Source organism: Mesoplodon densirostris, chromosome 13 (genome assembly GCF_025265405.1).
Source record: "Mesoplodon densirostris isolate mMesDen1 chromosome 13, mMesDen1 primary haplotype, whole genome shotgun sequence".
In the NCBI taxonomy this organism is placed as follows: domain Eukaryota; kingdom Metazoa; phylum Chordata; class Mammalia; order Artiodactyla; family Ziphiidae; genus Mesoplodon; species Mesoplodon densirostris.
The window spans coordinates 74,141,863-74,161,799 of record NC_082673.1 but is presented as its reverse complement, the minus strand read 5'-3'; the positions used below and the strand labels follow the sequence as shown (position 1 = coordinate 74,161,799).

The window sequence follows — 19,937 nt, the reverse complement described above, 5'->3', positions numbered from 1 at the left end:
TCTCTTTGAACAGATGACCCTAAAGTCATTATTGCTAATCTCACGGTAAGTAATGCATGTCACCAGGCCTCTGCCCTTGGAGTAGCTTCCACACACTCATCTCCTGTATTCAACTTCCCTGTAGGCTGAGAGGAACATTTTCCTCACTGCCCTGCCATCCTATCTTAAAAATTTCTAACTCCCCTCTGATAACCTTCTATGTCTTCTTCAACATTATCTAATCCCCTTTGAATGTATTTGTTTTCAGCTTTTATCATTTGATAGGGGTAACAAATGCCATTTATGCCGTAATTAGCCTTTCGTTTGACTTAAAACCTCCTTCCTCTTTCTAGAGAGAATGTCTTGGACTTTTCTAGAAGATAGTCCATCTAAAGTTCAATATCTATTTCTATTTCAGTGTAAAAAACCAGATCAGCACTTTAAGCCTTACATGAAACAGCACCTTCCCAAACGTTTGCACTATGCCAACAACAGAAGAATTGAGGACATCCATTTATTGGTGGACCGAAGATGGCACGTCGCAAGGTAACTTAGGGATAGGCTGTCCCTGATTCTCATCTTCATAACCACCCCTTTGGAAGCTGGAGTCCTTTAAGGTCCTTAGCCATTATAAAAAGAAATTTCAGTTGGAAATCTCATTGTTTGCAAAGAGTTTGTGTGCTGGATAAACAATTAGCCCTGAGACAATACATCTCTGTGTTCCTGGTCTCAGCATCTTGGTGGCTGTTTGTAGCCTCTCAGTGCATCTTTGTGTGTTTGTCTCTCTGTTTTGTTTTTCAAATTTACATTCTATTCTTATTACTTGAGTAAGTCAAACATATGCCTGGGACATTGCCTTACCACACTGGACAGGTTTGGCCTCCGTTGACGAAACTTAGCTTGTAGCAACATTTATAGAAGAGTTCAGAAAATGTTGTTAATCTTAAAACCTCTGTTACTGTAGGCGTGTTTTACATTGCCTTAAATATTTCAGATGTTTGCCTTGTTTTGAACTACAAAAGACTCTCCAATATGGAAGAGACTATTCTTTGCTCTTGAATCTGATGTAGGATGTGTCTGGAAGCTCTAACCAGTTCCAAAGAGTTAATCATCCAAAGCTTAATCACTTTCACACAGACCTGGGGGCAGCCCTTTCCTACTCACTCTTTTATTTATTTATTTATTTGGCTGCGTTGGGTCTTCGTTGCTGCGCATGGGATTTCCCTAGTTGAGGCAAGCAGGGGCTACTCTTTGTTGCGGTGCGCGGCTTCTCATTGTGGTGGCTTCTCTTGTTGCGGAGCAGGGCTCTAGGCGGGGTCTTCAGTAGTTGCAGCACACGGGTTCAGTATTTGTGGCGCGGGCTCTAGGGCATGTGGTCTCCAGTAGTTGTGGCTCACGGGCTGTAGAGCGCAGGCTCAGTAGTTGTGGCGTACGGGCTTAGTTGCTCCGCGGCATGTGGGATCTTCCCGGACCAGGGATCGAACCCGTGTCCCCTGAACTGGCAGGCGGATTCTTAACCACTGTGCCACCAGGGAAGTCCCCCACTCACTCTTACTCTGACTTTCTCCTTAAAAAAAGTGCTGAGACTCAGTCTTAATTAACTTAGTAATAATTGAACAACTAGTAGATGTACTCTGGCTTGGTACCTGAATGAATTTACAAGGGAGAGAAGATAACAAGGAAATGTGTGTCCTCTAAGAGCTTGCATCAGTATGGAACATCTAGAGAAACACATGTGACAAATACACAAATATCCTACCATAATTGTCAGGGGGTACATAGAATTAAATATGTAGGATTGTGAAGAGATATGTATGTAAACTAGAAATTATTGAGATCATTTAGAACAGACATGGGGAGTCTTCAAGGAAAAGTTACAAAAATGTGACCAAAATGGATTGGCTGAGTATGTCTGAGTATGGGATGGCTTGGAAGAATGAGCAAATTTGTACCGTTTGTAGGTTTCGATGAAGAAAACTTGGGAGTTGAGTAGGAGTTAAGTAAAAGATGAAGATAGTTGAGCAAATTAGTATAGACCAAAGCCAGGCATTTTAACTAGCAGTAAACCTTTTCAACTTATGTCTTGCATTGTTGAGTTATTATATGCACATATCTTATCCCAAGATGAAAGTACTTTTTCTAAGAGCAAAGACCCCAAAGTTTAATTTCTTTGTTTTCCCCCAAGCACTTTACTTCAGTACAATGTACCTATAGGTACTTAGGAAATATTTGTCTTAATAAACATGAAAGTGTTTTGGAAAAGTGCTGCATGACTCTAAAGCAAAAGGCATCTTCCTGTCCCAACAAGGAAGCTCAGATGTTTTTGATGTCTAGAGAGCAAGGTTTCCGTTGTCTATTTCTAAATAGAGGTACTGTCTAGGTGAGGCTTGACTCTTGTTAGCTATGCCACTATTACATATGTTAAGCTTATAACTCAGTTATGTTCTCTAGTGGTATTACTAGGTAAATTTGTTGACAGGTAAATTTGTATGCAAACATTTTTATAGAATACAGTTCTCCATTCATTGATTAAAATCACATATTTTTAAAGTGCCAACTGTGTGCTTAGCATGGAACATAGTGATGGGTATGTAGAAATGAACCAGACAAACACGGCCCCAGAGTGGAGAGTCTTACAGTCCTGGAGCTAGTGAAGCACATAGGCAGACAGTTGAAGTTTTGTGGCAACCCTGCATCGAGAGTCTATAGGTGACATTTTTCTGACAGCACTATTTTTAAATTAAGGTATGTGTGTTGTTGTTTTAGACATAATGCTATTGCATACTTAATATAGTATAGTATAACTATACCTTTTCTATGCACTGGGAAACCAAAAACTTCATGTGACTCAGTTTACTGCGATGTTCTCTTTATTGTGGTGGTCTGGAATCGAACGTGCAGTATCTACAAGCTGTGTCTGTACCTGTGACCAGGGCTTTGCTCAGTGCAAGCACGAGGTATGAGGAGGGGACTAGGACTTCAGGTCCCAATTTGTCCTGGGCTGATTGTCAAAGCAAAAGCACTTGGGGCAAAAGAACAGCATCATGTTTTCGTCACCACAGGAATGATGCAATTACAATGAGAAGAATATACTTGTAAGATCCACTCCTTAGAGATATTTTTTGTGCACTGGTTTTTGTCTTTTGGGTTTTTTTTTTTTTAATCAGAATGATTTCATGAGAAATCCTAACTGATTGTACAATGTTTCACTCTAGGAAACCTTTGGATGTTTATAAGAAACCATCGGGAAAATGTTTTTTCCAGGGAGACCATGGATTTGATAACAAGGTCAGCAGCATGCAGGTATGCTCCTAGAACTGTGACTTGAGGTGTGTTTTAGTGACTCCAAGAAGGGGTGGGAATGGTGGTGTGAGTGAAGCTTGCAAAGCATTTATAAATCGAGGAAGGGTTGCTACTAGATATTAGCAATGCCTAATTGTTTTGTTTGTTTTCTTTTCTTTTGGAAGACTGTTTTCGTAGGTTATGGCCCAACATTTAAGTACAAGACTAAAGTGCCTCCATTTGAAAACATTGAACTTTACAATGTTATGTGTGGTAAGTCACTTATTTCATCAAAACCAAGAAAACAATCTTGAGTTAACGTATGAACTTCTTTCAATGTCAGAGAAAGAAATGAGGTGTCTGTTTTCTGGGATCACCTCATCTTTTCACACACAAAAAATGTTGTAATTTGCCCATTGGTTCAAGAGACAGAATATCATCCCCTTCTAAGGCTTCTTTGTCTTCCTTCAACAGTTGACTAACGGGGAGTTTTCATAGTGTTGCTGTTGGCAGTCTCTGGCTGATCTAACATAGCATTACAGTTTGACACCAATGGTCAGAGGCTGGGTAAAGCAAGAGTTCGGCACAGAGCTTTCTCCCACCTCCATCTCTCCCATTGCAGCCCAGTTAAAATTTCGCCAGCTTGTATCCTGGCCAGCTATTTATGTACGCCTAATTATTTTTCTTCCTTGAGTTTCTAGTTGCTGAATGAGGACAACTTTTCCTATTTAGTAAGGGAGTGCCAGTCTGGTGGTTAGAGGGGGAGTCTGAAAGTCGGGTCTCCTGGGTTCTTTTCCCATCTTGGCTGCTGGCTCTCCCCTGCCCCACCTCTCAGCTTAGGCAAGTCACTGTATGCTCGCTTGGCAACCATTTCACTTGCTGTGAAATCAGCCTGTTCATTTCACAGCGGCACTTTAGGGCACAAGACCAAAACCTCCTCTTGTCCCCGTGCTTCTGTGGAGTGCATGAGAGGGCAGACTAGAGGTTATTTATTGATTATAAGTCCCACTTCAAAATTGGGAATAAAAAGTCTCCTTAGACTTTTAGAGAAGCAGAAAGGCAATGATACTGACGCCGATGGTCCTTGGGTTGTAACTATCACAGACATAGGCAGTAGTTAAGTAAGGCGCTATTTCTTCACTCTGTCTTTCTGGAAATGTCTCTCTTTATAATCAAGCAATGAACATACTAATTCAGAACATTGTTGCCAAGACATGATCGGGCAAGAATGATTTAGGAGGTAAGAAGCAAGCCTACAGTCTAAATTTGGTTTTATTCGATTCTAATTTGTGTTCCAAGTTTTCAGGCCCTTGGAAGGTGAATGGTTTTGACTCTCCCTATACCTCATCAAAAATATTTACAAAGTACCTGGATCTTTTCTTTCTTCTCATCAGATCTCCTGGGATTGAAACCAGCTCCTAATAATGGGACTCATGGAAGTTTGAACCATCTCCTGCGTACTAACACTTTCAGACCCACCATGCCAGAGGAAGTTACCAGACCCAACTACCCAGGGATTATGTACCTTCAGTCTGATTTTGACCTGGGCTGTACCTGTGATGATAAGGTAGAGCCAAAGGTAGAAATAATTTTTAATGTTTATCATGGAGGAGCCTATTGGGTGTAGAGCAGTGCTGTCCAATAGAACTTTCTGTGATGATATGAATGGTATATCTGTACTGTCCAGAATGGTAGTCACTGATCAGATGTAGCTTTTGAACACTTGGAACTAAGTTTTTAATTTCGTTTAGTGACTTTAAATGTAAAGAGCCATATGTGGCTCATGGCGACCATATTGGACAGCCCAGGGATAGAAAATGAAGAACCAAAAGTAAAATTCATAATGCTATTCTGTGGAATCACAATTCCCAACCAACATGGTTTTTTTTCTTTTTTTTTTTTTCAACCTGGATCGCATGTCTATCAGTCATGGTCCCAATAAGAAACAGATGGCCCATGCAGAAGAACTTTTTAAAGAAGTTTTAAAGAGATTGTTTCAATCACATTTAATGAGAAGACTATTTCAAAGGCTGGCAGGGTAGAGAGAAATCAGTGAGGGATGCTGAAGTACCCTGGGGCTAATAGGGTACCAATCCTAGGCCTCAACAATAAAGGGAGGGAGGAGGAGTTACTGGCACATGGAGAAAGAGCTATATAGGAAGAAACGATGGAATTTGGTAGATGGGTGCAGCTAATGCACTGCAACCTGGTAGAGGGGAAGCTGGGTGAGTAAACCCACCCCTCCCCATCCCCTGCTGCTACCTCTCATTGGCTGGAGGGCAAGCTTGCTCTTTGGTGAGTCCCTAGAGATCAGTCTCCCAGGGCACAGAACAGAGTAAGGAAGGGTGTGGCAGGGTGGGCGTTGGGGGTGCAGATAGGGACTACCCAGCACCTCGTGTTTGGACAGTTATTGAAACAAGCAAACGACACATGTTCAGTAATGATTTGCTTATTGAATTTTATATTGATCCAAGACTTGTAGAGTTGCCCATCAGTGCTTCTGACAGCAAGATACAACCAGTGTTACCACTAACACTGGTTAGTGGTTGAGAGGGTTCCAACACAAAGCAAAGCAATTCTATTTTTGCATGTGTGGTTTTATTACAGGCAAATGTGTGATCTTTCTATCAGACCTCAGAAAAATGGAAAATAATTTTCCCACTGGTCTATCCCCCTCCCCTACCATTTGCTACCTTCTAGGGTTCCTAGGGGCCTAGGAGCCACAGTGTGGGAGGCCCACCACGGGAGGAAGTTTGCTCTTCTTCCCTACCTCCTTCCCTTTATTAATCCTTCCTACTTTAGCTCCTGATAAGAACTAACAGGGCTAATTAATATAAAAAGTAGGTAATTCTAAGACCTCAGCTGGAGGAGTTGAGTTGCCAAAGTCAACAGGAAGTGGCCTTTGAAGTGAATTCTAGTTATATTTTTAGAGGCGTCTATTAGCTGTATCTTGTTTTCTGAATTACCTTTCTTTTGGGAAGCAAGAAATATTTTGGTTATTTTATCTTAAACCGTTTTAGAGGGATTCTAGATCATCTTTATTTTGTCAGTGGCTTTCTCCAAAAGACTTCTTAAAAAAATATATAGACATACTGAAAAGGTATAGAGATTAATAAAATGAATACTTCAATACACACATTGTGAGAAAGAAAACATTACAGATTGAATGGAAGCTCCATGTGACATCCCACACCCCAATCCCACTTCCTTTCTACCCCAAAGGTAACTAATATCCTGAATATAGTGTATATAATTGCCATGTAGGCCTCTATGCTTTCACTCCATACATATGTATCTCTTAAATAATGTATTAACTAATTTTTAGTACATAGTTTCCTAAAATAACCTATGGGATAACTTTGGATATTTTATATTTTTATGTAAATGCTGTTATACTATATGTATCCTGCATTTATTTGTTCATCCTTGTATTTTTGAGATTTATGCATATTAATATGTGAAGTTTTAACTCATTCGTTTTTACTGCTAATAATTAATATTTAATTATATAATTACACCATCACAATTCTATTCATTTTCCTATTTGAGAACATTTGATAATTTCCAATTGTTAGTTCTTCCAAACAATACTGCAGTAGACATTACTGCAAATGTCTTTTTGTATACACGTATGCTAGAGTATCTCTAGAATATATAGTGGGAGATGGAGTTGCTGAGCCATGGTTTTTCAGAACTGCTGAGTCATTATGTTTCAGCTTTAGAAAAAGCAATTTCATAACTTGGTTTGGGAATCACTTTAGTGTACCTAGAGATTAATCCAAAATATTGAGGCAATATTCAAATTAATTTACATATATGCACCCTAATCATCGTTGTCAACATGAGAGGTTGGTACCATGATTATCCACACTTTTAAGGAAAGGAAACAAATTCATGGAGAAATTAAATAACATATTCGTGACCATAGATCTCTAGGACATGGAGCCTTTCATTTTGAGATAAAATGAAATTTTCATTTTGAGATAAAGTAGTAAATACTCTGCAGAGTTCATGGTATTGATGAAGTTTAGGATCCTGTTTTGAATTTAGCTGGGTACTAAATAGGGAGAAGGGTGCTGGAAAGAAAAAACATTTCTGATTTGCTTTCTCGTCTCTTTTCTTTTCTTTCTTATTTTTTTTTTATTTTATTTTTTTGGTTTTCACACATGCAGAACAAATTGGATGAACTCAACAAACGCCTTCATATAAAAGGGTCTACAGAAGGTAAGGAGTTGATGGAAAAAACAACCAGATAAGTTTTGTTTTCTAGCTTCCAAAAATTGGAGAGACTTCTTATTTACTTCATAGTGTAAGCACAATATTTTTAAAAATTCGAATTTGGATTGCAAAGTGATTTTTATACCATCTGGCAAAAGGTATTAGTTTATTCTATGTACACGGGATGCCAGCTGTGTAATAAGTCAGAAAAGTTCCATTACCTCTCTTTTTCCTCAATAGCTTTTAAGCCCTCTGAAAAGCAGAGGGATTAAATATACCATTGTGCATCTGATGGGTCATAAGTTAAGGTGCTGATGGGGACTTCAATGAAGGGAATGGAAGTCACAGTTATAAATGGTAACAGCTGGTACCTCTACTGAAGCTTACCGACCTGCAGAGTCAGTGTATATGTTATGGGAAGGGATGCACAGAAGGAACCAAATCAGAAATCTCTCTTCAAAGAATTATCTTGAGCCCTAACTCATTCTCCTCTTAGTTTACGTACAATAATAACCCTCCTGTATTAGTCAACTTTTGCAAGCTTGTGATGAAAAAAGAGAATCTCAGTGGGCTGTGCATTTCTTGTTCATATTTCAGGATGCTGACTATAGGCCAAGTGTGGCTCTGCCCCATGTGTACATCTTATTCTGGAATCTAGGCTGAAGGAGCAGCCCCTAGCTGGGACATGCCCTTCTCGTGGTAGAGGGAAAAGAGGAATGGCAGAACCAGGCAATGGGTCTCAACACTTCTGCCTTGATGAGGCATCTGTCACTTCCATTCCCAGTTCATTGGTGAAAGTAGGGCACATGAAACCAGTGGAGTAGGGAAGTATATTCTTTCCACAAGGACACTGTCCTACAAGTCACTTGGCAATGGGCAGAAGTATAGAATCCCTTACAAAAGAGCATAAATAATTAGGAACAATAATGCAATCTACCACATAAGCTCTTCCTTCTGGTTTTGAAATCCCAGGAAAATTAGAAGAGATTAGAAGAAGACGGAAAGGCTCCTACACAGGTTACTACAGCAGGTGGGATAGCATCTTGTAACAGCAAGGGAATGACCGAAAGTGTATTAAAAAGAAGACAGAAATCAAGCACAGCAGCCCAAGTCATGCAGTAAAGATGCACGTAGTCAAATTCTCTTGAGAGCATTACTTGAGTTATTAGCTTACATATGGTTCTATTTATCATACGTGACATTTCCAATCTGATTAAGTAAAGGTTGAGGAAACCAGCAGAATATTTTATTTACTTGAATTATTTCCCCTCTTTATAAAGATTTTCACTTTTTTTCTTCTCTTTCTGCATCACCACTGTCCCGCTTCTCTCTTTGATGATAGAACACACAGACTCTTTGGCATGTAATTGGAAGAACACGGCTTTTGAGATAAGACTTAGTTGATGGAAGGTACACAAATGCTTCACAAATCTAGAATTGATCTGAAATGTTTGACATCAGACCTCTAGTGGACTGTGGTGTCATTAGAATTGGAAAAATTACAGTGCTGCCAGGATCATGGAGTATGGAGTCTCATGATTTGAGTTTTTCAAATATTCACTCACCAAGGCAGAGAAATATTACTGAGATGTTTCTCTTCTAAGAGTCACTAATGAAATAGTTAATTATGATAACTTTGAATGGACTCTAATGTTTTTGCTGATTCAATCTCTGACTATTCATGGTCCTAAAACATTTCCATCTGGGAAAAAAATCTTTCATTTAGTTTTTTCGTGGCAGTGTGCTCATAGGACAAAACCAGTCCCACAAGTCAGCATAAACAGTGGCCTCAAACTTCTGAGCATGAAAATAAGAGGCATCTTCTAGGTGAATCACTGACTCTCAGGGCTGGAAAGAGCCATAGTTATTGACCTCACCGCACCATTGCTCTGCTCAGAGGTGAATATGTGTCTTATCTCTAGATGATTTTATGTCACTGAGGCTTAAAGTTTATATACTTTCATGGAAATGGACCCTCATGTGTTTTTGTTGAGTGCCTACCCTGGGCTGGGAGCTGATTTCTCTGAGACATCTGGTTCTGTCAGGTGTGTCACCAATAGTTTCCAGCATGTGACTTCACAATGGTGACATAAAATGTTAGGGGAGGATCATGGTAGCACACCTTCTTGGTCTGCTCATGGCCTAATGGGATAGTCTCTAATGAGAGACTTTATTTATTTTTATTATAATTAACAGTTTAATATTCAATAGACTTTTGGTAAGGTTGTTTAAGTTTATACAGCATTGTTTTGTATGTATGCATAATAATGGCTACTTGCAATTGCCAATAACTGGAGTGATACAAGATAGACTTTAAAACTATTACATGAAATTCAAATAATTATATATCATTGTCTTATTATATGCAAAGCATTTGCTCATTTAGATTGTAGGATATGTGTAAGCCTCGGTGTTCTCTCTCCTGTCTCTTTCTCTCTCTCTCTGTCTCTTGGTGTCTGTCTCCTTAAGGGTCTTGTCTCAGCCATTTCTTCAGCTGCAAAGTGACATTTTCTTGGTCTGAGTTCTTTCAGGCCTTTATGGTGTGTCCTGGGTCATAAGTCTAGTCTCCCACTGGAAATAGTCAACGTCTGCTCTGCTGGAGTAGAACCTCGTGAATTCGGGGTGCTGTAGGTGTTATGCTCAGGGTAACCACTTCCCCTTTCTGGCTATCTCTAATATATATTGAGGCTTTTAAACCATTTTGTAGACCTAAAGTTCTATACAAATGTAAAGTTGTATTATTTTCCTGCCTAGTTTTTTTAAAAAAATACACCTACAGGTAGCTGATTTTTTTCAGAATAAACCACAGGCCCTGCCCATTCCATTTGTAACATTCATATGTAACTGTTTTAATGTCATATGACATAAAACCACTCATACATCTGTACCAAACACACATGTAAAAGCTATGCATTCCAACAGTGAAACAACCCAGGGTAAATTTGAGGTAACAAAACAGTGGTATATTAAATTAATCTTAGGCTATATTTTATTATGAATACTAAACTTACAGAATCAAGTCCTTTACTAAAATGAAGAGGAAGAACAAATATGAGCTTCAAAAATTGTGATCTAAACTGCTTGCTAAAGCTTTAATATTTCTACATTTGTAGTGAATTCCGGATCTTAATTGCATGGCTGCTTTTCTGGATCACATGTATGTAATGTCTTGGCAAACTTATTGAATTTTCATTTTGTAATCCATGAATCAACTGATAAATGAATGAATGAAATGGAAATATTTAAATTTCTCACAGCAAGCAATCCTGGCACCAGAGCCAAGTATAATTTTACTGTAAGAATAATTGCACTATTTATTTTCACTTTAGTCTTTTCTCTACTAGCATTGTTAAACCATGTTTTGTATTTTCTTAGTCAGGTTGGCATTCACTATCATCTTTGTGAGAAGGGGAATTAAACATCATTTTAACACCTATGTGTTTGGCTCCTTATCACACGCCGTGAGAAATTAGTTTGCTTAGAAAAATGACTTAAACACTAGTAATTCTTGTTAACTGTAAAGCTGTCCTGAATAGCTAGAGAGGGACTACTAGGCAGGTTATACATAGAAAGCCAGTTCTTGAAAGTCGTAAGGAACAGTATTTTTTTAAAAAATAAAACAATCAGGGCTTCCCTGGTGGTGCAGTGGTTGAGAGTCCGCCTGCCGATGCAGGGGACACAGGTTCATGCCCCGGCCCGGGAAGATCCCACATGCCGTGGAGCAGCTGGGCCCGTGAGCCATGGCTGCTGAGCCTGTGCGTCCAGAGCCTGTGCTCCGCAACGGGAGAGGCCACAGCAGTGAGAGGCCTGAGTACCGCAAAATAAAATAAAATAAAATAAAACAATCATTTATTTATCCACATAGATATTTGGCATTGTTGGAGGTAGAGATACAATGGTAAACAAAATAGATAAAATCCGTGTCCTCATTAAGTTATTATTTTATTGTGAGATTTAGCCAGTTGATGAATTACAGCGTAGTGGTTTTGTTTGTTTGTTTGTTTTTGCGGTACACGGGCCTCTCACTGTCGTGGCCTCTCCCGTTGCAGAGCACAGGTTCCAGACGCGCAGGCTCAGTGGCCATGGCTCACGGGCCCAGCCACTCCACGGCATGTGGGATCTTCCCGGACCGGGGCATGAACCCGTGTCCCCTGCATTGGCAGGCGGACTCTCAACCACTGTGCCACCAGGGAAGCCCCAGCGTAGTGTTTTAAGGGTTTAGGTAAGAAAGAACAGGACCCTACCAGAGGCATCAAATCTAATCCCAGAGGAGTTTGACATGGCAGTAAATGCTAGTAGACACTTCTAAGGCAAAGGAGGAGAAAGGATGTAGGAAAAGGAAAGACCTTAGGTAGAGATTTTGTGGTAAAATGTAAGAGCATATTATTGTGGGAGTAGATGTTTAAAACAAAAACAAAAAAGAGGAGAGATTTTCATGTGGCTCTCAAGTCAGCCAGCTAATCTGTGGGAATATGAATCAGGAAGCTGAAGAAGGAAAAGAAACACACACTCAAGTCTGGATGACCAAGTTTTGGAAGACAAAAAGAATGAGCGCTGGGGAAGTCCACACCACTTAAAAAGATTTGCCTCACAGTATTTTGCCAGCGTGGTATTTGGAGGAGAACCATGGCATGTACCAAAAATGCCAGCCACTATTGTAAACAGAGAACTGGGGTGTGGAATGGAGGCTCTGTCTGGAATTTCACGGAGTAGGAACCCAGACTGGGAAGACACAAGCTATACTAGATCTGTATCAAGAAATCATGAGGAACATATTTCAAAAGCAGAAGCTTACAGGCTCATCTCCAGGGTGGCTGGTCTCTAGATGAAGCACTTATGTGTCCAAAGAGTGAGCTTCAAGTACACTCTTGTGGCTCAACAAGGGACTTCTTGCTAAACAGAAATACAGTGGGTGACTTGTCTAAGATGTCATATGGAGTAGCAGGCTGTGACCAAGAACCTGTGATTGTTTGATACCCTGATGAACTGAAAAAGGGAAATCTAAATTTTGTTTCTGGACCTTAAAGTGTTTCTTACTGCAAAGATGATTTCACCTCTTTCTTAGATGAAACTATTATGCAACAGGAAGACCCAAGTAGATTCTTTGGGTCAGTTGGGGAAATTGGTTGGATATTAGGAGACTGCCAAAGCCACTACATTTTCTTTTCTTCATGTCATACATGCTCAGTTAACAATTGAGAAAAAGTTAGTCAGATAATGATATATTTGGGCTCCAACTGTGTGCCCAAAACTGCAGTTGTGCATATCTTGGGAGCTATGACACCCACATTTCAAAAGAAAATTGAGTTTCTACATGCAGAGCAGAAGCATGAGTAGAGATGGAGAAGCTTAACTGGAGAAATCTTTCAGGAGAAAGTGACTCTTAAGATGTCTCTTCCCCTCTTGTCCTTTGCTCCCTCTCCTCCCCATTCCTCTTTCATGGGAGCTGAGCTATGTGACCATATTATTTGTCATCCCCTTTTGAAGGTGAGAGGGACAATTATGCCAGGGCAACAGGCATAAATGGGATGTGGGGTCACTCTGGCTTAGCTTCATAAGTTCTGTAAGGTCTGTACTGATGCCACCTCATCCCCATCTGTGGCATGCATCATGCTCTGTTCTCCTGTTCCACTATGTAGATATCTCTGAAATAGTGAGCAGCATATTGATTTTAGTTATTTATGCCATGATTGTCTCTCCCATTGAACTCTGAGCTTCTTGAGGGTAAAAGCTCTAACTTAATTGTCTTTACCAAGTATCTCTATTCCATAGCCCAAGGCCTGACACAAAGAAGGTACTCAGTATATGTTTGATGAGTGAGGAACACAATAATGAAAAATTTGGAGGGAGATATGTGACAGGACTGGTGGAGAAGTTATTCCCAGTAGAGAGAAAAGGAGTCATATATATGATAGCATAGAGTTGTTGACAGTGATTATGAGCAGTATTACAAATCAATCAGCCTTCATGGAATGGAGTGCTATGTTGAGGAATGGTGAGAAATAAGGAGGAACCAAAGTTGGTGGAGTCTACAGATTGTCCAAGAGTGTTGATTGATGGCTGCTCTAAAGAGGGGTGTTGCATAGAGGAATATGGCTGCTGTTTTGTTTTCCTCTTAATGGGATAGATTGGATAATATGCCAGGTTTGCATTTGAGCTTGGAGGAATGTGTTGGGTAAGCATTAAAACTTGAATGATAAAAAGAGAATAGCTTCTCAAAGAATCTTGATACTTCTGCTTCCAGCTGAAACCAGGAAATTCAGAGGCAGCAAAAATGAAATCAAGGAAAACGTTAATGGAAATTTTGAACCTAGAAAAGGTTTGGTTTGAGTTTTGAAGGAAAGTCTGACCTGGTAAACTGCCCCCAAGTACTACTGTTATGATTTGCTGGCTTTTTATTTGTTCATTATATTTCATTTATATGATATTAGCATATTATGTTCTAATTCTTAGGGGTGGGTCCCCAAATTTGGCAGCTTTACCAAGACTTCTACATTTACTGTAATGCTGACAAAGCCCAACTACCCAGAACAGGCTTGTGCTGTTAACAGTGTGGGCTGTTTTGCCTCAAATCAGCAGTTCTACTTGGGAGGGTCTTGCAAAGTAATCTACAAAGGGTTTTCTCTGTTACTTGTGTAGAATGGTAATACTTTAATTAAAGCAACATGTATACATAATTTAATAAGTGCCAGAACTGACTTTTTTCTAATAGAAATAATAGTAAAAAATTTTTTTTGATTATCACTTAGGGGATCGTGAATTGCCAAAGCCTCAGTCTCTAAATATTTTGGTCTGCAGGACCCCAATTTCTATGAATCTATGGCAGTTCTGACTTTAGCCTGTCTAAAATGGGCAGATCAAGCTTGAGGCATTTATTGTGGGTGTAGAATGAAGGTTTGCGCATTAATCTCCTGTGTCTTCTTCTTAGAAGAATAAAGTTTCAAACCTTTATTTTTTCCTAAGAGGAGAGCTTTCTCTCAGGGGTCTGAATCTACATTCTGGGGTCTTAACTGAATTCTTTGGTAACCGATGACCTCCCTTTTGTATTTAAAGGACCCCCTTGAATGCCACTTATTTTATCTATACATGTTCCTTTAAGTTCTTACCTAAAGAGTTTTCCTCCATGTCACAAAGCTACTTACTTTAAATGCTCATTAGTACTCACTTTTTATGCTGAAATAATGCATATTTGAGTTGCAGTTTACAAATAATGATCAAAGAGTACCTTCCTCTTAATTAAATCATTGGTTAATTTGATGAGCCTTTCCAGGGTCAAATGAATTAATTCTATAAAAAGCTAATTGTCTTGACTTCCCATTCAGCTGAATCATTTCAAAATTTAATAAATAATTGTCTTTCCCATACAGATTAAAATTCTTTATAACTGAAAAAAAAATTAAAATAAATACGGTGTTTACATTACAGTTTTGATAACTGTAAGCCTTGACCCATGCTTAGGTGATCAAATAAACCACAGAAGTGTTAGGAAAACTAACCTGATTAAATTAAGAAGAAGGAGCTACATTATTAATAAGTAAGCAAGCAAATTGTGGACAATTTGACTCTCTTCCAATATTTCTTTAACATTTGATGTACAGTTTAATATGTGTTTAAGACAGTTTATTTTTTTTCTTTCCTAGAGAGACACCTCCTCTATGGACGGCCTGCAGTGCTTTATCGGACTAGATATGATATCTTGTATCACACTGACTTTGAAAGCAGTTATAGTGAAATATTCCTAATGCCACTCTGGACATCGTACACTGTTTCCAAACAGGTCATTGAGAAAACTGGGTTTCATGTTCTTCATGTCATTATGCTCCTTGCCTTAATGTAATGATTGTTTGCTGAACAGAATTGTCTTAGACAAGATTTTAATTTTTCCTAATGAAAGAAATCCTATATTGGATCTGTTGTAAAATATTTTGAATTAGACTTTCTGCAGTGTTCTAAAAACTTCATGGTAATAGGTGAAATAGCATAGCATACTAATTCTTTTAGTTTTTTTTTACTCTGCTTGTCATGGTCCACTAGTTACAGAAGCCACCAGTATCTGGCCATTTGTTTTAATAGACTTTATTTTTTAGAGCAGTTTTAGATTCAGAGCAAAACTGAATGGAAGGGACAGAAATTTCCCATATACCCACGGCTCCGCACATGTATATCCCCACTATCAACATCCTGTTGTTTTTTAATGAAGGTTTTATGTTGGGTTTCAGTTTTGGTAAAGGTGAGGTAGGAAAGTTTATATCAGGAATTAGAAAAATTCATTTGGCAGTTGAAGTATGTTTTTAAACTCTGAATACAAATAACTACTTCTACTGCCCCAAACACAGCTTCTTATAAATTTGTACTCAGGCACATACAATACATACATAGTCTTTTTTTTAAAATAGGAAATATGTCTATATTATTTCTCAGAATATTATTTTTTAAGCTGTCTTCTGTGGAATCTCATTCATTATATCAACAGTGAGATTTCTGCCTTATGTATTATTGTTTTACCTAAGACTGATAAGAGAGTCCTGCTACTAAAAACATAAGAGTTAAAAAATTACTAGCTTAGTGCATTTAAAACTGAGGTCCTTAAAAAAGAAAAAAAGAGTCAATATCAGAATATGAGCTATAGTAAAAGCTAATGGGGCTTTGATTCTGGCTGTTTGGAACCAAACAATCTGGCTTCAGTATTTCCCTGTTGGTTTGGTGTTGTCTCTGCCATGGCATTGCTGACTACCTGTGACTACCATACAGGCGGAGGTCTCTGGCATCCCTGAACACCTGACCAATTGCGTCCGGCCTGATGTCCGTGTTTCTCCGAGTTTCAGTCAGAGCTGCTTGGCCTACAAAAATGATAAACAGATGTCCTATGGATTCCTCTTTCCTCCATGTAAGTTACAGAATAGCAGGATCTGACCATTCTAGAGGGATGTTATTTTGTGGAGTCTGGCGTGTGCAACTTGGTATTTAGGATTTCAGTGGTTTTTAGGTTTTCTAAAAAACCTAAAAACCAGAGGGGCGCTCAAGAGATTGAGGAGATGAAGTTCTCTGGGAGCCTTCCAAAAGCAGCCAGAAAAGAGACCAGCTTTCACAAATCCTGTTCCCAGGGAAATCTAAAATGCAAGGGAATATTCTGTGTGTCACCTGACATCATCATTAAATGAGCATCTGAAAGTGAAATAGGGAATTATTGACATAAATCTTTTAAATAATACTATAGAGGTAATCTCTTAAGAATACACAAAGCCCTTTAATTCTCTCCCATTACCTTGATGACATTTTTTAAGTCCAAATTATGCCAGTAAAATCAAGGAATTCTTTTATAAAATACTTAGTAGACCCAAGACTAAGTAAGAAGAAAAAGAATCATAAAAATTTTTTTAAGGAGAAACTATTGAGTGAAGAAAAGAGATTGAGTGGGAAGGGAAGTAGGAAATGGTATATGACGAATGGGATAAGTAGGAATAAAAGAGTAGATCCATGCTTTTCATGCGGTTTGGACCATTTTAGAAGATTCCTTTTTTTATTGGTGTCGATTTTATTATGTAATGGGCACTCTTTGTTTTCCCAATGTTTAGATCTGAGCTCTTTGCCAGAAGCTAAATATGATGCATTCCTTGTAACCAATATGGTTCCAATGTATCCTGCTTTCAAACGTAAGTCTAATATTTACCTAGTAGACTATTATTTGTGGAAAGAAATGTTTCTAAATTTACCACTTACCTTTCCTACCTCTCTATTCATTTTAATAATAACAATACCTTTCATGTGTTTAGCCTTTATAATGTTTGAAGAACCTGAATGTAAATTCTCTACTGCTAAGCCAAAGTATGAATCTGTGAGGGAGTTTGGCAGGTTTTTTTATCCCTTGTTTATAATTAAGAAACTGAAGTCACAAGAAGTGACCCATGAATGGCAGAAGCTGAGCTTAACCAAGTTTGTGCTTTCCTTCTAATCCAGTGTTCTCCCTATTTCAATGCTCAGTGGTTTAAAAGAGTCTTCTCTGTATTTTGGAGGCTACCTGACATTTAACAGCATCTGTATTTATTTATGGAGTGTTACAGTAAAAGCCACTAACACCTTCTTCCTTTAGGGGGATGGTGATGTATTCTGAATATTGACCCTGAAACCCAGCAAGAGCTTAATGGGTCTTCCGAATCATCAGAGAATTAAGTTCAGTTGGTTTTAGGGCTGTGCAAATTTTTTACACTCATAATTTCTTTGTATATGACATAAATATTTGTGGATGATAGTGATAAAATGAAAGGTATAGGCACAGTGAGCCCCAGCCCCAAAACTGAGTTCTGGTCTCTGGAGTGTGAACACTGGCTGTGTGATCATAGAAATGCCATTTAACCTCTCATTTATAAAATTATGAGATTTGATTGCATGACTTCTATGGCTTATATGGATTTGTAACTTAATTGTCCAATGACAAAAACAATCCATTTTCTATTTCTGCTAACAAAGAATTCATTCATTTGCCCATCCATCCATCTTCCATCCATCCATGCATCCCTCCATCCATCCAACCATCCATGTATTCAAAGACAGAGAAAGCATTATAGAGTAGCTTTAACCTCCCTTTAGTTTATTTACAGTGAGCAGACATATATGCTTATAGGAAAGGTAGGAAAAGGAAACACTTCTACATAACTCCACTTTCTTAAGGAGTATTGGGCTGTGTTACATGACTCTCAGGGCTGAGATAAAGTCTCAAAATAGGACACGAGATGGTGGAATGTCCTCTACAGGCCAGGCCTCCTCAACTTGACATTGGTGAAATGGCCAACACGGTTTAGAGAAAAAAAAAATGTTTATTTGATGTCCTAAGTTAGTAAATAAAGGCTTATTCAAAGGTAGAATCTCTTGCATATGAGTGAAAAATTAAAGTATGCTTTTAAAAGGAGGTTTCCTGGTTTGTTCTCAGCCCCAGTTGAGAAATGTTTCACGGACCCACGTAGATCCATTTGTCCTAATATTACATGGAATGCAGCTTCATTGAATTTCCACAGATCAGGGTTTCCTGGATTTCTTTATCCTTTACTGATGCCTTTTTGACCAAGCAGCAATAAAGGAAGCACACGGTACCACCCTGAGGCTGGTGTGGCCAAAGGCCTTTCACAGAGGGCCCGCTGTTCTTCTTCACTAGGGGAATGGTTTTTTTCACATGCCACATTTCTGCGGGTTTGGCCTTTTGACTGTTCTCATTGTTATTTCTTTCCCTCTATGCCTCTCCAATTTTTATGCTTAAGTTAACATTTGAACTTCTACCCACTGTCCTCCTTTCTTTATTGCAAATAATCATCCATGGTATTTCGGCTCTGGTGGGCTGCTCTGTCTTTCTCATTTAGAATAGAGGATCAGCAGTTGAAGCACTATGGGAAAAATGCCCAAGCCTTTTTTAATAAGGGGAGGTAAGAAATGATAGCAGCCTGAACCTCAAAACCCTGATGTAGAATAGAGCATGGTAAGTTAAATCTAACATGTTAGAGCCAACTTCTTTGGTTTGCCTTTCCTGTCCTCTTCCGTTATTCCCTTCTTTTGCCTTTTCCCTTTTCCATTCTGCCCCCTCCTTCCCCTGTGATTGACTATCGTGTAAATTGGAGCTAGCGAGGCCAAGGAAATCCTCTCTAGAGGATGACCATGAAAGTGAGAAATGAATAGCGGAGGAGAAACTAGGCATGCCTAGTCAGGGGACGTGTTTTCCAGATGAAGGGAAAAGCATATGCAAAATCTTACTCTGAAACATGTTTAGTGAGTAGGGGGACAGGAAGAAAGGCATGTACCTGAGGGGGAAAGGAATAGGAAGAAAAGTCATGGAGAGAGGCAAGGGCCATGGTGGAAAGTTGGGATTTTATTCTAATTACAGTGAGAAATCATCTGGAGTGTTAGAGATGGGTGTTGCGGAAATGTGATACAATCTGATTTATAGTGTAAAAGGATCCATCTGGCTACTCCAAAGAGAATGGGCTACAGGGAAGGAAGAGTTTCTCCCAAGGTGCCAAGTAGTCTTTGTGGTAGTTCATTGCAAAGAGCATAGTGACTTAGACCAGGGTGGATGCAGTGAAAATTGTGAGGAGTGGTCAGATTTGGAAGACTGGGATGTATTTTGGAGGTCGCACTAACAGGACTTGTTCACATGCATATGAAGTAAGGAGAGAAGTCAGGGATGAATCCTAAGATTTTGACCTGAACATCGGGGTGAGTGTGAGTGCCACTGGCTATGATGGAGAAGCCAAGAGTTGGAGCAGGAGTGGAAGAAAAATCAAGAATTCTGTTTGGATAATTTTTTCTTAGATATGATTATTAGGTATTCAAATGCACCATGAGGTGGCTGGTTGGATAACATGTCTGGAGTTGCCTGGAAAGGTTAGGGCTAGAGACATAAACTTGAGAATTAGCCCATCTACGACACGTGAAAGAAGAGAAAGTAGATGAAAGCCTTTTTTCAATTTCCC

General features: G+C 39.0%; 1 protein-coding gene across 4 annotated transcripts in view; it reads left to right on the top strand.

Moving 5' to 3' along the window:
- Nucleotides 1-19,937, top strand: part of ENPP2 (ectonucleotide pyrophosphatase/phosphodiesterase 2) — a 104,871-nt gene that overhangs the window by 77,701 nt on the left and 7,233 nt on the right. For 2 of the 4 annotated variants that reach the window (XM_060115538.1, XM_060115539.1), the window contains exons 14-23: nt 14-45; nt 398-525; nt 3,195-3,282; nt 3,447-3,534; nt 4,656-4,840; nt 7,434-7,485; nt 13,724-13,798; nt 15,120-15,256; nt 16,231-16,366; nt 17,055-17,132. In XM_060115538.1, the coding sequence (XP_059971521.1) occupies nt 14-45; nt 398-525; nt 3,195-3,282; nt 3,447-3,534; nt 4,656-4,840; nt 7,434-7,485; nt 13,724-13,798; nt 15,120-15,256; nt 16,231-16,366; nt 17,055-17,132 (999 nt within the window). The remainder of the gene's footprint in view (nt 1-13; nt 46-397; nt 526-3,194; nt 3,283-3,446; nt 3,535-4,655; nt 4,841-7,433; nt 7,486-13,723; nt 13,799-15,119; nt 15,257-16,230; nt 16,367-17,054; nt 17,133-19,937) is intronic. The other 2 variants (XM_060115540.1, XM_060115537.1) reach the window with 1 other exon arrangement.